Below are 17,694 nucleotides of genomic sequence, written 5' to 3'. Positions count from 1 at the left end.
TCCTGCTCATACCCTCCTGTACCCTGCTGTACCCTCATGTACCCTTGTGTATCCTGCTCATACCCTCCTGTACCCTGCTCATACCCTCCTGTATCCTCCTGTATCCTGCTCAATGCTCATACCCTCCTGTACCCTGCTGTACCCTGCCCGTACCCTTGTGTATCCTGCTCATACCCTCCTGTACCCTGCTCGTACCCTGCTGTACCCTCCCTGGCCAGGTGGGGGGGGGGAGAAAGTGAGAGAGAGAGTCAACAGATGAGTCATCAGTCCACAATGCCCTTCTGATCCTGTGTCTCACTGACGAGCCCCTTTGAGTGACAGGAGGCAGAAGCCAATCAGGGAGCTGGGTTCACTGTGTCGGCAAATGAGCAGGGGAGGGAGACGGGCTGGAGTGACCATCAGGGGATTGATGGGGTGTGACAGGCAGACCAGAGTTAGAGGAGAGAGGGAGGGAGGGGAGGAGAGGAGAGAACAGGGGAGGGTTAGAGGATGGAGGAAGAGAGGAGGAGAGGTCAGGAGGAAAGAGGAGAAGAGTTCAGGGCATCCACTACATGAGTACATCCACTTACCAACACCTTAACAATAGACTACTGAGAGAGAGAGTGAGAGAGAGAGAGAGAGAGAGAGAGAGAGAGAGAGAGAGAGAGACAGAGATGTCAGAATCAGAGAGAATGACAGACTGAAAGAGAGAGAGAGAAAGATACCAACAGTGTTTTCATCTGAATACCGTCTGTCATCATGACATGTGACCAGCCCACAACGACACAGCAGCATGACATCACACAGGAATGTTAACTAATCACTTCTGTTCCTCTACTGAACATACAGCAGTACCAGCAGAGAGGGAGGGAGGAGGGGGATTCTGTGAGAGAGGGAGGGATGTGAGAGAGAGAGGGAGGGATGTGAGAGAGAGAGAGGAAGGGAGGGAGGATGGGAGTCAACGTGAGATTTATGGCTCATAATTCCATTTGGAGTCAGTAAGCGACAAGCTGTGGTCGTGACCTTTGGCCTGCTTCTTGATGAACTACACACACACACACACACACACACACACACACACACACACACACACGCACACACACACGCGCAAGCTGTGACATGGAACACATTGACAGCTTCATCTAGTTGTAGAGGGGAGGGGGGGGCGTGTAAGGAGGAGAGGAACAGAGGGAGGGAGGGAGGGAGACAGGGAGGGAGGGAGGGAGGGAGGGAGGGAGGGAGGGATGGAAGGAGGGATGGATGGAGGGACCAGCCAAGCCCATAGTCAGATTAACACTCTCCGGATTATAGTATCAGATGACGGGCAGTGGAAGTGGTGGGGGTCACCTCAGGTACACTGGAGGTGTGTGTGTGTGTGTGTGTGTGTGTGTGTGTGTATTCATTATGTTGACACACCCAACCCAACACACTCCTCCTTCACCCCGGCCCTGACCCTGCATCACACTCTGCCTTATAACGTGCACACACACACCCCCTGGGACCAGTCAGACAGACTAACACTGCTCTGAGACCAGTCAGTCAGACTGATAACACTGCTCTGGGACCAGTCAGTCTGATAACACTGCTCTGAGACCAGTCAGTCAGTCTGATAACACTGCTCTGAGACCAGTCAGTCAGACTAACACTGTTCTGGGACCAGTCAGTCTGATAACACTGCTCTGAGACCAGTCAGTCAGTCTGATAACACTGCTCTGAGACCAGTCAGACTGATAACACTGCTCTGAGACCAGTCAGTCTGATAACACTGCTCTGAGACCAGTCAGTCAGTCTGATAACACTGCTCTGGGACCAGTCAGTCTGATAACACTGCTCTGAGACCAGTCAGTCTGATAACACTGCTCTGAGACCAGTCAGACTGATAACACTGCTCTGAGACCAGTCAGTCTGATAACACTGCTCTGAGACCAGTCAGTCAGTCTGATAACACTGCTCTGGGACCAGTCAGTCTGATAACACTGCTCTGGGACCAGTCAGTCTGATAACACTGCTCTGAGACCAGTCAGTCTGATAACACTGCTCTGAGACCAGTCAGTCAGTCAGATTGATAATAGTCAGTCAGTCCATCCCTGTGTATCATAGCCCACAGCCTGTATTTTTGTATACTATCACTATATACAACATATTTATCATATATGTATCATATGTATCATAGCCTGTACAATTGCACATTGTATATAATCTCAATTTATATATATCACTGCACATACATCCAGTCACCATTGTATGACATGGTATGACATTGCACATCATACCATTTGCACTTTACTGTATAGATTGCTGTAAATACTAGGGGTGCAACGGTTCTCGGTTTTATTACGGACGGTACGGTTCGCGTTCCACGGTTCAATACACTAGTGAACCGTGGAGGTTTTCGGTTTATGCTGCGTTTCATTCAAAGTCGGAGGTGGAGTTGGTCTGGAACGCAAGTTGCTTCTTGCTCAAATGTTTGTTCATGGCGAGCAGAGCTGAGAACATGCCAACAGTTTGAGGAAGCCCTGGATTGCTACAAATCTGCGTTGTGGGGTCATTCATTCTGGTTTTGGTATTGAAACAGCGATGAGGGAACGAAAACAGTGAACAGAAACGTGTGTCGCAGAAATGCGCATAATGGGTATATGGGATTCAGCTGGTACATGGCTAAAGTGCATTTTTACTTTCATTTCTTCCTCTCCTATTATATACTAGTCCTCAAGCTTAAGAGGCACTTTTTTTGTGACGCAGCTGGTGAAACCGTAAACCACTCGCGTGAAACGGCTATATGTATACTTTGTGGAATGGATTCATTGTTAATGTTTTCCGGAGGCTAACGGCTATACATGGCTTGTAAATATAAGTTTTAGGACGTGTTCAAAAGCAAGGACTGTGTGATCATCTAATTATGTGTAGTTATGTGTTTTTAGCATGTTGATGTTCTATCAGCATGTTGTGATGTTATTAAAATACAGCTGTTAGCAGCATTTGCTTCCGGTTTCAATTACAGTCAGTGTAACCCAATATGTGCCTGAGGTCTAACAACATTCAAATGACTCTAACTTCGTCATCTTTTTTCGGATTTCAATGTATGACACATCATTTGAAAGCTTATGATCTGTAGTTCCAATCAACAACAAGTCACATTTGAAAGTGTTTATGTAATTTTCTTTACATTTGAAAGTGTTTTTTGTTTATATATATATTTATATTATACAATATACCAGTCATATTCTGGAATGTGTCTAAATGTTAAAGTTCCCTAAGTAGGCTATAAGCAAAATAAAGTAGAGTAACAGTTTGTAAATAAACAGTAGCATTTAAAAATAATTTAAAAATAAATAAATACCGAAACCGAACCTGTGACCCAAAAACGGAGGTTCATACCAAACCGTGGGCCAACTGAACCGTTGCACCCCTAGTAAATACTGTTACTTATCACAGCAATATAATTGCTATTTGTTGCACTTCTGGTTAGACCCTAACCCACACTCATTTTGTTGCATTGTCTTGTACTATGTAATAACAATAAAGTGAATCTAATCTAATCTAATCTATAACACTGCTCTGAGACCAGTCAGTCACACTAACACTGCTCTGAGACCAGTCAGACTGATAACCAGGGTTCCCACACCTTCTGAAACATCAAATTCAAGCACCTTTCAAGGACTTTCAAGACTCAATTCCCTCAAATTCAAGGACCCAACACGGCATAGTTTGAGACAGATCTAGATTAGAATTTATATAATAGGAACTATCCGCTCACAGACACAATTAAAAAGAGAGGCTTGAATGTGTGAACACTAGATTGTGTCTTGCCTTCTCTACCACAGCACAGCAAAACAATATATTGTGAAATATGTGTAAAGTTAAGCAATACAGAGACTTACTAGTTGATGAGCTAAGTAAAACATTGTTGAATATACAATACAGGCCAAAAGTTTGGACACACCTTCTCATTCAATGTGTTTCCTTTATTTTCATGACTATTTACATTGTAGATTCTCACTGAAGGCATCAAAACTATGAATGAACACATGTGGAATGATGTACTTAACAAAAAAGTCTGAAATAACTCTAAATATGTCTTATATTTTAGATTCCTCAAAGTAGCCACCCTTTGCTTTTTTGTTGTTAATAAAATAAAAATGTTTTGTTGTTAATAAAATATATAATAATAATATTATATATAATAACATATTATTATTAACACATATTATATTTAATATTATTATTATATATTTTATTAACAACAAAAAAGCAAAGGGTGGCTACTTTGAGGAATCTAAAATATAAGACATATTTAGAGTTATTTCACACTTTATTGTTAAATACATAATTCCTATGTGTTCATTCATAGTTTTGATGCCTTCAGTGAGAATCTACAATGTACCAAATAGTCATGAAAATAAAGGAAACGCATTGAATGAGAAGGTGTGTCCAAACTTTTGGCCTGTACTGTATATATTATTTTTTTTAGAGAGAGAGAGCACTTTCAATGACCCATGTCTATTTTCAAAAACTTTTAAGACCTTGATTTTTTTTTGGTCAAATTCACAAACTTTCAAGGATTTCAAGGACCCGTGGGAACCCTGGATAACATTGCTCTGAGACCAGTCAGACTGATAACACTGCTCTGAGACCAGTCAGACTAACACTGCTCTGAGACCAGCAGACTGATAACACTGCTCTGAGACCAGTCAGTCAGACTAACACTGCTCTGAGTCCCGTTTCCAAAACAAACAAAGAAAACTCTCTGAATCAGCAGTCCGGCTTTATTTTGCTTCTCACACAAAAGTGGGTTCATCTGGGGTCAGAACGACCCACCGCCCTGCCTGGCACCACTCACACCCTGGCACGCACACACACACACACACACACACACACGCACACGCACACGCACACACATGCTGGTAAACACACACACACACACAATCTCTCCCCAGGTGGTCACACACACACACTATCAGACTTCCTGCAGCCGTCCCGCAGTCACTCTGATAGGACGACCTCATCCACCGGGCGTCAATCAGCCAATCACAGGCCCCCGGTGAGGGGATGGAAACACTAACAGGACAAACAGAACCAGAGCTGCTTTCCCACCACTTCCTCAACGTTTCTGATTCTGCCAACGACTGATCTGAGGCCGTCAGACTCCCCCTCTCTTTCCAGCCCCTACCGTTAACGAGGATCAATACACACACACACACACACACACACAACTGGAGAGAAAAATGCTGTTGGGCTTGTTTTCAAATCTAAATCCTTAAGACCAGTGGAGGCCGGTGGAGGGAGATATTGGAGGCCGGGCTCATTGTAATGCATGGCATGGACTGTAAATACACAGAACGTGTTTGACATGAGACCCCCCCCCCCCTCCATCCTCCAATTTCTACCTCCACCGGCCTCCCCTGGTCAGAACTGTGATGCTGACTGAGAGGAGAGGAGAGGAAGAGGAAGAGGAGAGCGGAGGAGAGGGGAGGAGAAGAGAGAGACTTTGGTCTGCAGTAACAAAACAATTAATCATTAGGCCAATTAAGGTTCACAAAGATTCTTCTCTCCTCCACTACAAAAGCCAGGTTTAGACATGGGAAAAGTATTCTCTCCTTAGCGACACATCCATTCTAAAACAAACAAACTCACAACAACAAACACAGTTAAAGTAGCTGTTATCCTGCTGGTGATGTCATGCGGGGAGGAGAGATTCCTCTAGAGCGAGTCAGAGAGCTGAAAGAGCGTTTCAATGACCAGTAAGCCCTGAAACAACCGCAGGACACCAGAAAACCATGTCATTAAGTCCCAACGAGCATCAAGTCAAATGTTTCAAAAAAATAAATAAAAAAAATAAACAGAAAAGAAAACGTCTCCAGCCTAAGGAGCCCTTATCACACGCACACGGCCCCAAACACGTCGCGCCGTCTTCCGCATCAGAAGGCCGACGTTACGGTAATGAGGACCACGGAGCTGACATGGAGCTGGCACAGAGGGACGTCCTCCCCGCACGAGAACGGCCTCCCTGGCCTTTGAAGTGGAGGCTCCTAACACGATTAGACCGTCAGCTATGCACCTCCAGTCCAGCGCCTCTAATCCGGCCAAATAACTTTTGTTCACTGTCTGCTACCGCGACCTTGGGTGATACAGGTAGAGCTGTTTTTGCAGGACTTGGGGAGGGGTGGGGGTCTGAAATGTGACATACAGGGATGGGTGGGTGTGGCACTCGTGCACAATCTGACTGGGGATCGAACCTGGGTCTACAGGTCGCCAAACCACCCTTGCTACACTTGTGGTCATGTGCACCATGACCAACTTGTTTAACCAAAACAAATATTGAAGATTCGTCATAGACTCTACATAGGAGAATAGTCATAATAGTCTACATACGGGTCTCTCTGTGTGTGCTGCTTGTGAGTGTGCATCCACAAACCCTGCAACCGGAACTAATCGGCTCAGGACCCCCGTCTCCCCGTCCTTCCAACCCCCCCTGTAGCTAATTCCCGGAGACTGTGGGGGAAGTAGGGGTGGGACGATTAGAAAATGTCATGTCACGATTATCGTGGGCAAAATAATCGCGATCCACGATATTATCGCGAGAATAAAAAAAAAATTTAAAAAAAAAAATTAAAAAAAAATAAAAAAAAACTTTAGAATGCCAATAAAACACACTGTAATCACTTTAACTCATATTTTGTTGTATTTTTATATCAATGACAATAAAGACCATTCATTCATTCATTCATTCATAATTCATTACTTCTATTATATACTTTTAATTCATTACTTCAACCATGTCATTATTTTGTTCACTTTTGCACAAGCTGTAATCAAAGATGCTCTGTCTACTTAATGTTAATTCACTGTATGATTTGTTTTTCACGGAGACTATTCTAACGAATTCTATGACATTGAAAATTATTTTTGACTGGATAGGATGCCGTGGCCACACACACCCGTAGTCTATCCGTATCCATTCATTTCAATCCATTTGAGAGCTAGATAAGGACACTTTCGTGACATGAGCTGGGCATGTATACAGTAGGATAGCCTGCACGTTCACACATAGGGCTTTCACACCGGCAGTTCCGAACGCCGGTTCGCGTTCGCGTGTCTGGCGAATGAGCCCGCGTTCGGAACTGCCGGTGTGTAAGCCCTATCAGTGCATCATGATTCATGTTGCTAACGAGCATTCAGATGAATGTCACAGTCACATGTTAACTAACTAGTAAAGCCAGGCTCATTTTACCTGGAGTTCAGAGTACAACGCAGGGTGACGGTCACGGAGGTGCACATGCAAATTGGACGTGTTTGCCCTCGGGGCAGACACTTTCCTCCGGCAAGTTCGGCATGTTGGCTCTTCATCCTGGCGTTCTTGACTTGTGAAGCCAAAGTACTTCCACACATCAGATTTCACTTTTTTATTCGGAGGATACAATGGACACGGGGCCGATGCAGCCATGGTGTATGCTAGCATACTAGTGACTGACTGACAACGCTGACTTGACAGTCACGTGCAGGCTGAACAATCCCGCGAGACAAATTTCTGTGAGGATATTCGCGCGCGGCTCATGTGAGAAATCAAAATTATATTACTATGTATTTATAACATACGATTATGACGATTATTCAACTAATTAAAATTCTCCACGATAAAGTTATCGCGTGTGTTTTTATCGCGATTAACGATAATCACGATAATCGTCCCATCCCTAGGGGGAAGGTGGGGGTCGTTGCTCCTGCGCGCCTAAAAACACGCTGCCCACAGCAGGTGGTGAAGTCAGACACACAGACAGGTGGTGAAGTCAGACATACAGACAGGAGGCAGTCCATCAACCTAAATGAGAAAACCACCAAACGGTGAGGACACAACAACCATTACGGCACGATGATAGATGCACGTCGGACATCTACAGACAAACTGCGCAAGAAGACACTTACCGGTACTCAAAGAGTCAAAACGCAGAAGAGATTTCCCCCAATGTCTCCATGTCTCACCTCTGCGCACGTCTTGGTTGTGGTGTTCAACACCACACGTGGTTGTAGTTATGTCACCTTTGAGTGGTTTAACCAGACCTTATCTTATCTTATTTGCTGGTCTGCTTGAGTATTTTCTGACTTTGCCGACTGCAGTGAACAATGTGTTTAGGCGCACAGCCCTGGAGTTGGTTAGTTAGGTGTTAGTAGTCCTGGTGTTGGTGTTGCCACCTGACTGCTCTCAGAGACCATTGAAATGGAATTGCTTTTTATTGAGCTGTTGTTAATCGCATTGTGATTGTATACAACCTTTGGCTTAGAGTTTAGAGTAATATAACTAAGTGCTTTGCATTACACTGATAAGGAACTGAGTGGTTCTGGTCGGTGAGGTTGCCACTACTAGCAGCAGCTAGATAACCCCCGACAGCGAATTTCCGAAATCTAGGGTGCTTGGGGAAGGTTCATGAATATTCAGAAAAGCGCTACCTGATTGGCCGGTGAAACGTCACAGCTCAGCTCAGCGCTCCCCGACACAGCCCTGCTAACCCCCGACATAGCGCTGACCCTAACCCTACCCTCCAACACAGCCCAATTAACCCCCAACACAGCCCTAACCCCCGAGAGCCCTGCTGCTGATCCCCGACACAGCCCTGATCAGCAGCTAGCTAACCCCCGACACACCCCTGACCAGTCCTGCTAACCCCCCCGAGACAGCCCTGACCCTAACCCTACCCCCCGACACAGCCCTGACCAGTCCTGCTAACCCCCCCGACACAGCCCTAACCCCCGACACAGCCCTGATCAGCTAGCTAACCTCCGACACAGCCCTGATCAGCTAGCTAACCCCCGACACAGCCCTGATCAGCAGCTAGCTAACCCCCGACACAGCCCTGATCAGCAGCTAGCTAACCCCAGACACAGCCCTGATCAGCTGGCTAACACCCGACACAGTCCTGATCAGCTTAGTCATGAGACGTGACCATCAACATCCCCGGTAGATAGCTGGCTAACCCTAACCCGGTCCGCTGTCCCTTAGCTACACGGTGCTGAAACAGTCATCTACTAGTTGACCTTCCTTGGACCAGCTCACAGTCAGAGTCCATCCCCGTGTGAACCTCAGGTCTAGACCCAGTCAGGGAGGAGGACTAGACCCAGTCATGGAGGAGGACTAGACCCAGCCAGGGAGGAGGTCTAGACCCAGTCAGGGAGGACGAGGTCTAGACCCAGTCATGGAGGACGAGGACTAGACCCAGTCATGGAGGACGAGGACTAGACCCAGTCATGGAGGACGAGGACTAGACCCAGTCAGGGAGGACGAGGACTAGACCCAGTCAGGGAGGAGGTCTAGAACCAGTCATGGAGGACGAGGACTAGACCCAGTCAGGGAGGAGGTCTAGACCCAGTCAGGGAGGAGGTCTAGACCCAGTCAGGGAGGAGGTCTAGACCCAGTCATGGAGGACGAGGTCTAGACCCAGCCAGGGAGGAGGATTAGGACTAGGAGGCCGACGAGGGACGGGAGAGACGCAGCTAGCCTAGTAGCATGCTAACCAGGAGGCTAGCTCAGTGTAGACAGACACCACATAAGCCCCCTTTCACACATAGTTCCCTGTAAATGACATAGAATCCCAACCCCGGTCCACCTGTGAGTTTCGCCGTTCACACGTGAGGTAAATGTCCAGAGATGACCGTGTTGTTGTGACTTTAGAGACATGTCAACGGCATTCCCGGGTTTGCACGAGCTACTTGAATCACCTTGTATCAGGCAAAACCTCACGCGCCTGTCGTTCGAATTCCCGTCTACTGCGTTCCAGTTCGGCATCCTGCCTGCATCCCGTAGACGTGACTTCGAACGAGACAGGCGCGTGAGACAGACTGCCATATACCATCATAGACAAGGTGCCTCGGCCAGTAGCGTTAGCCTAGCCTAGGGTCTTCTCTGGTGCATCATCATATAATTGCATTCAGCTTGTCGTGTCAGCCATTGCATGCACTTGCCTCACCGAGGTTAGCCACAGGGAAGACCCGGTCTAGACCTAGTCTAGTCAGCAGCCCCCCCACCACGGTGCCGGACACAGAAGACCCGGTCTAGACCTGGTTTTAGTCAGCAGCCCCCCCCCCACCACGGTGCCGGACACAGAAGACCCGGTCTAGTCAGCAGCCGACACAGGTTTCCAGCTTGCTAGTTTCAATGTCCACCGCGGAGTGTGGTGCAGTTCTCCAGAGCTGTTGTTGTGTTGTGACATTTCTCGCATATGCTTTGCGCAGTTTGACGACAGCAGCTCCACAGGTATTTGCGAACAAACAAACGCGCTTGCTGGACAGACATACAGACATGCATTATCCACATTAGACAGACAGAGCACCGACCAGAGTGCGATGCGCCCCCCGCTCCCCCCCCCCCCCCCGGCCGTGTGGGGAGTTCTCGGTGACCGACGAGGCCTACTACACCGGGTCCGGTCTCCGGCCTCCTACCCCGGGTCCAGTCCCCGGACTCACCTCGGTCGGCTGGCTGATCTCGAACAGGTCGAGCCGGTTGGCGTTCCAGTGGTTGATGATGTCGGCCAGTTTCCGCCGCTCCTCCTCCCTGCTGCCCGACATGGTGGATCCCGGGAACGGTGCTCTCTCTCTCTCTCTACCGGAGAAAATCCTCCCCTTGTCCGCGATAATAGAAAATAAAATAAAATCCAACAACCTCTCGACTAAAACAAATGTACCCGAATACCTGGGCTCGAAAACAGTCTTGGTTCACAGTCACCGGGTGTAAGCACCGACCGCTCCTGTTTTCTACGCGTCGCGTCTGTCGCGCCTCCCTCCGTTCCCTCCTGAAACGGATAATGGGCTGTCTCGGCGCGCGTCCACGACCCTTACAATCCAGCGGGAACGCGCCTGTGCCTGTTTCCTGTGTTAACTGTTTCGGCTCCAGTCTGTCGACGCATACACATTCAGCTCATGATTGTCCAGAGAGATTTTTAAGCGCATACATTTAATCTGCAGCCATTTCCTGAATAGACTAGCCCCTGAGAGGTTCAGCGCTGCCTTGTTTTAAATAAAGAATTTCCCACCTCCAACAGTCACATTTTCTGTGTTAAATTCCTTAAACATTCCTTATTAAATTATCTTGGAGTGAAATATTACTGTCCTGTAACCAACATAACCTTTATTCGTTTATTCTGTCATAACCACACAGGGAAGTTTCCGTCCTTGTCCCCAGAACAGACCTTAGTCAGCTGGTGTCAAATGTCATACCCACATGGCGATGTCATTACCCTGAGACCACACCCACATAGAGGTGACAACACCCTGAGACCACACCCACTGAGACAGATAGACCTAACTACTACAATGCAAGTGTCACTGGTACCAGGGGAGGCTGGTGGAGGTAGAAATCGGAGGACATGCTAATGCCTACCTCGGCCAGCCTCCCCTGACAGGCCAGTGCCCATACTGCAGATGAACATGTGACCGTGATGTCATAGATGGTGCAGATTCTATATGGTCAGACTGCATCATGTTGGACCTGACTGGCCCAGCTGTGCTGGGTGTGTGTGTAGTGCGCTGCTCTTCTGTGTGTTTGTTTGCGTTGCCCTGATCTGCTGTTTGTGTGTGTGGTGTGTGGGTGTGTGTGCGGTGCTGTTTGTGTATATGTGTGTTTGAGCATGCTCTATTGTGTGCGTGTGTGCGGGGTATGTTCTCTGCTCAGTTCTGTGTGTGTGTGTGTGTGTGTGTGTGTGTGTACTTGCTCTGCCTTGTATGTGTGTGTGTGTGTGTATGTTCTCTGCTGTGTGTGTGTACGTTCTCTGTTGTGTGTGTGTGTGTGTGTGTGTGCTCTGCTGTGTGTGTGTGTGTGTGTGTGTGTGTGTGCTCTGCTGTGTGTGTGCGTGTGTGTGTGTGTATGTTCTCTGCTGTGTGTGTGTACGTTCTCTGTTGTGTGTGTGTGTGTGTGTGTGTGTGTGTGTGCTCTGCTGTGTGTGTGTGTGTGTGTGTGCTCTGCTGTGTGTGTGTGTGTGTGTGTGTGTGTGCTCTGCTGTGTGTGTGTGTGTGCTCTGCTGTGTGTGTGTGTGTGTGTGTGTGTGCTCTGCTGTGTGTGTGTGTGTGTGTGTGTGTGTATGTGTGTGTATGTGCCATGGGGCTGCTCAGTCAGACTGCATCACGTTGGACCTGACTGGCCCAGCTGTGCTGAACATGTCCTGGGCAGGGAGGGGTAGGGAGGAGTAGGGAGGGGGGAGGGTAGAGAGGGAAAGCGGGGGGGGCAGGGAGGGGTAGAGGGGGGTGAGGGTAGCAAGGAAAGCCGGCAAGGGTATGGAAGGGGGAGGGTAGCAAGGAAAAAAGGGGAGGGGGCAGGAAGGGAGGGAGGAGGGTGGCAGGGGAGCCAACTCAGGGAGGCAGGGAGAGACATAGACAGACAAGCATGGAGGGTGGAGACAGGTAAGGAGGGAGGGAGACAGGTAAGGACGGAGGGAGACAGGTAAGGACGGAGGGAGACAGGTAAGGACGGAGGGAGACAGGTAAGGAGGGAGGGAGACAGGTAAGGAGGGAGGGAGACAGGTAAGGACGGAGGGAGACAGGTAAGGAGGGAGGGAGACAGGTAAGGACGGAGGGAGACAGGTAAGGAGGGAGGGAGACAGGTAAGGAGGGAGGGAGACAGGAGGGAGACAGACAAGTATGGAGGGAGACAGGTAAGGAGGGAGGCAGGGGAGGGAGGGAGGGAGGCAGAAAGCGGTAGGGAGACAGACAGGTGAGGGAGGGGAGGGAGGGAGGGGAGGGAGGTAGGGAGGCAGAAAGCGGCAGTGATGCAGTATGAATGGGTTACATCACTATGACTGATGCTGCGACTGAGAGGCTAGGGAATCCAGGGAAAAGCTAAATATATCACACCAGGTGAGGCTCGCAGAGGTAGAAATCGGAGGACGGGCTCATTGTAATGCCTGGAACGGAATAAGGAATGGTATCAAACACGTATCACTGGAGAAAGAGCACACGTGTCTGATACCATTCCCCATTCCGTTCCAGGCATCTCACCCGGCGGGGGGGGTATATGTACCGCCAGCCAATACATGAATCACACAGCTGATCAATCAGCTATATTGTGTCATGAAATAGATATCATGAATTAAACATTGTTTTGGTTTGAGTGATACCCTGTCACTTCTTCTTACACATGGTTCCAAACCAGTTTGAGCTGGTATAATGTGTATAAACAGACCAGTTTGAACTGGTATAATGTGTATAAACAGACCAGTTTGAACTGGTATAATGTGTACAACCAGACCAGTTTGAACTGGTATAATGTGTACAACCAGACCAGTTTGAACTGGTATAATGTGTACAAACAGACCAGGCTGGTCATTATGATGTCATGCCACACATCAAACACCATACCTCGGTCCATTCCATGCATTACAATGAGCCCCTCCTCCGATTTCTACCTCCACTAGCCTCCCCTAGTGTTCTACCTCCCCCAGCCTCCCCTGGTGTTCAACCTCCCCCAGCCTCCCCATGTGTTCTACCTCCACCAGCCCCCTGGTGTTCTACCTCCCCCAGCCTCCCCTTGTGTTCTACCTCCCCCAGCCTCCCTTGGTGTTCTACCTCCACCAGCCTCCCCTGGTGTTCTTCCTCCCCCAACCTCCCCATGTGTTCTACCTCCCCCAGCCTCCCCAGATGTTCTACCTCCACCAGCCTCCCCTGGTGTTCTACCTCCCCCAGCCTTCCCTGGTGCACATATGGACAGAGAAAGAGAGGGCAGGTTAAATGAAAGCTGTTAACAGACAAACAGACAGACAGACAGACAGACAGACATACAGACATACAGACAGACAGATAGACAGAGACAGAGAGGGAGAGAGAGAGAAAGCAGGTTAAGTGAAGGCTTTGTTAGCAGACAGACAGACAGACAGAGAGAGAGAGAGAGAGAGAGAGAGTAAGAGAGAGAGAGAGAGAGAGAGAGAGAGAGAGAGGAGGTTAAGTGAAGTGGGTGAGCAGTCAGCGATGCCTCTCACAGCCATATCTGTCCTGAGGTTCACACCATGGTGGAGTTATTATCACCCTCAGCTGCCAGCTGCTCCTCCACAGCCTCCTTCACACCCCGCCAGATGCTGCCTGCTCCCAGCTGAGCCAGGGGAAGCTGGCGGAGGTAGAAATCGGAGGACGGGCTCAGATCTGCTGTCAAAGATCTGCTGTCTAAACAGCACCTGTCTGATAACATTCCTCATACCATGCCATGCATGACAACGGGCCTGTCCTCCTATTTCTACCTCCGGTAGCCTCCCCTGGAACTGGGGACTGTACTGTACCACAGGACTGGGTCCCACAGGAGGAGACGTTGGTGAAAAATGAAACGATGATTGATTCATTGATTCAATGATTCAGTCAAACTTGACATCATGTTGCTTTACACCTGTGTTACAACACCATTATTACTCTACCAAGAACCCATTAACACTCGGTTACGACACATGCGTAGAAGCGATCTGATGGAAAGAACGGCCTGAAAGTCACATACAGAGTTATTACATATTCAAGTATGGCTTCAAATTTGAATAATGAAACTGACTTGATCAACAGCATGCATCTCCAAGGCACCAAACAGCAGCCTAAATGTGTTGTTATAATTAGAATGGCCTACAAACATCTCATGACTTCATGGGGACTCATCTCTCCTCACAGAGTGGTTTCAGGATGACGTGGTTTGTGGTGGTTGGTGTGAATCTCCAGCGTCCAATGGATGATGTCACTGGAGAAAAGGGCTTCTCAGAGACGTGTTGAATCTCACAGTGACATCAGTCTACTGGAGAATCAAATTAACACACCACCACAACAACAACAACAACAACACAACAACAACAACACCACAACAACAACAACAACAACAACACAACAACAACACCACAACAACACCACAACAACAACAACAACACAACAACAACAACAACAACACACTCAAGGTTAGAGAGAGGTGATTGTGAGTACATCATTGTAAGGCAGGAAACAGAATGAGGAATGGTATCAAACACCTGTTCGATACTTTACAATTCGTCATGCATACTATTCCATCCCATGCATTACAATGAGCTTGTCCTCCGATTTCTACCTCCACCAGCCTCCCCTGATTTACGTCCATTTACAGAGTAGATGGGAACTCCCTCATTGTTCTTACACTACAAGTGCACTAGGTCAGGAGAAGGGTAGAGATAGAAAGAAAGAGAGAGAGAGAGAGGGGGGGGGGTCAGAGAGAGAGAGAGAGAGGAAGAGAGACAGAGAGAGAGAGAGAGAGAGAGAGAGAGAGAGAGGGCAGAGAGAAAGATAGAGAGGGCAGAGAGAGAGAGAGACAGAGAGAGAGAGGGCAGAGAGAGAGAGCGAGAGAGAGAGAGGGAGGGCTGTATACTTGTGGCTGCTGAGGCAGAGATAGATATCACCAGAGACAGGAAGAGGCGTAGTTATCTGGTAACCATGGTTTCCTGTTGCGGTTTTCACTTCTGCTACGTGTCTCACACACAGAACTAGTTTAGCACACAGACACACACACACACACACTCTCTCTCACATACACACACACACACACACACACACACACATACTCAGCCTGTGCTCATTTTAGGATTAGACTTTGAATAGTTTTCAGTAAATCAGCTCAGACTTTGGTCATGAAGTTAGAGCAGGGATTATGTAAATGGCTCTAGATTTGTATTGGTCAATGAAATAAAAAAAGAAGAAGAATTGAGAATGTTATAAAGTCGCTGTTCTGAGTGTGGAATGACGCCTGTGTTCTGAGAGACAGACACTCACACTGTGACACACACACACACACACACACACACATTCTCTCTCTCTATCTCTCTCTCATACACACACACACACACACACACACACACACAGCATTGCATGCACTCACACACACACTCACACACACTCTCTCTCTCTCACACACACACACACACACACACACACACACACACACACACGCACACACACACACACACACACACAAACTCTCTCTCTGTCACACACACACACACACACACACTCACACACAGACTCTGACACACACACACACACACACAGCCTGCCTCACATAGATGATGTCCCTGGCATCACCGTGACAACAGGACATCCATCAGCAGCTGAAGGATGAGGTCGGGGGTCGTCCATGCCATGAGGTGCCGCATACTGATGAGCCAATCAGGAGCCGGTAGGGTGCCTGGCCCCAGAGCGATGACCCGCCTGTCCCATCCATCTCATTGGTCCAGAGGGAAGGGGGGACAGCGGACTGTACTCCGAGGACATTGAGTTCTACTGTACTCCGTTGTGCTGTAAAGGCTGGAGGCTGGAGGCTGGAGGCGGGAGGTGGGAGGTGGGAGGTGGGAGGTGGGGGGGAGGCTGGAGGCTGGTGGCTGGAGGCTGGAGGTGAGGGGGAGGCTAGCGGAGGTAGGCATCGGAGGACCGGCTCGTTGTAATGCATGAGACTGAATGAGGAATGGTATCAATCAGGCGTGTGTGGAAGGTGGTGTTGGTCTGCGTAGCCTCATGTTCTAGTCTAGGCAGGACAGCATTGATGAAGGTTGCATCATAAGCCCCTTTCACACATACAAGCCTTCCCAGTAGATTCCATGCAATTTCCAGGGTTGACGTAAGTGTGAATGGGACTGACCAGGGAAATCCGCTCTGGCAATTACCCTGGTCGAGACCATGTATAATTCCATGCAATTTACAGGGTCGCTGCATGTCTGAATGGACCCTGGTCAGTTATTGCCTGGTCAGTCTCCTTTCACAGCTGTCCTGCATCGCGCAACCAGCATAAATGCACATAAGAACTGCCCCAATATTGCTACTGCTAAATATAATTCCACAACTGGACACTACTTAATTTCCAATCATAGTGGAGGTATGATATATGGCATATATATATATATATATATATATATATATATATATATATATATATATATATATATACGGTGCTGGCAAACTCTGGTACGGTAACTGCACTGCCAAAGACCGAAAATCACTGCAGAGGGTGATGAAAACAGCTCAACGCATCACCAAGACCCCTCTCCCTTCCATCACAACAGTCTACGAGAAACAGTGCCTACGGAGAGCACGGAACATCATCAGAGACGCTTCTCACCCCAACCATGGACTGTTCACCCTCCTACGTGGTACTCGCTCTGGGGCACGCTACCGCAGCCTCCCGGGCAGAACCAACAGGACCACCAACAGCTTCTTCCCCTCAGCTGTCAGACTTTTGACTCTAAACTCTACACCGTCTCACGGACCATACAGTTACAGTTGTGTTCTGTGTAGATCATGCTGTACATAGCCCATCCCTGTGTATCATAGCCCACAGCCTGTACTTTTGAATTTGTGTATACTTCACTATATACAACTTGTTTATCATATATGTATCATATGTATCATAGCCTGTACAATTGCACATTGTATGTAATCTCAATTTATACCACTGCACATACATCCAGTCACCATTGTATGATATGGTATGTCATTGCACATCACGCTGCCATTTGCACTTTACTGTATAGATTGCTGTAAATACTGCTATGAATACTGCTACTTATCACTGCAATATACTGTACGTAATTGCTATTTGTTGCACTTCTGGTTAGAACACACAATACGTTTGTTGCATTGTCTTGTACTATGTAATGACAATAAAGTGAATCTAATCTAATCTAATCTAATACGTACAGGTGGAAAGGCTTTTTTAAAGGGATTTTTAACGAACTTCCAGCAGAGTCAAAACAC

At 48.0% G+C, this 17,694-nt stretch overlaps 1 protein-coding gene across 1 annotated transcript in view; it reads right to left on the bottom strand.

Moving 5' to 3' along the window:
- The window catches only part of afdna (afadin, adherens junction formation factor a), a 137,757-nt gene extending 127,163 nt beyond the window's left edge, over positions 1-10,594 (bottom strand). The window contains exon 1 of the mRNA XM_080550066.1: positions 10,435-10,594. Within this exon, the coding sequence (XP_080406192.1) occupies positions 10,435-10,536 (102 nt within the window). The 5' untranslated portion in view covers positions 10,537-10,594. The remainder of the gene's footprint in view (positions 1-10,434) is intronic.
- Between the last annotated feature and the right edge of the window lie 7,100 nt (positions 10,595-17,694).

The sequence above is a fragment of the Nansenia antarctica genome (genome assembly GCF_963989245.1).
Source record: "Nansenia antarctica genome assembly, chromosome: 1".
Classification (NCBI taxonomy): domain Eukaryota; kingdom Metazoa; phylum Chordata; class Actinopteri; order Argentiniformes; family Microstomatidae; genus Nansenia; species Nansenia antarctica.
The sequence above is the reverse complement of the archived record's forward strand: the minus strand, read 5'-3'. Positions and strand labels throughout refer to the sequence as shown.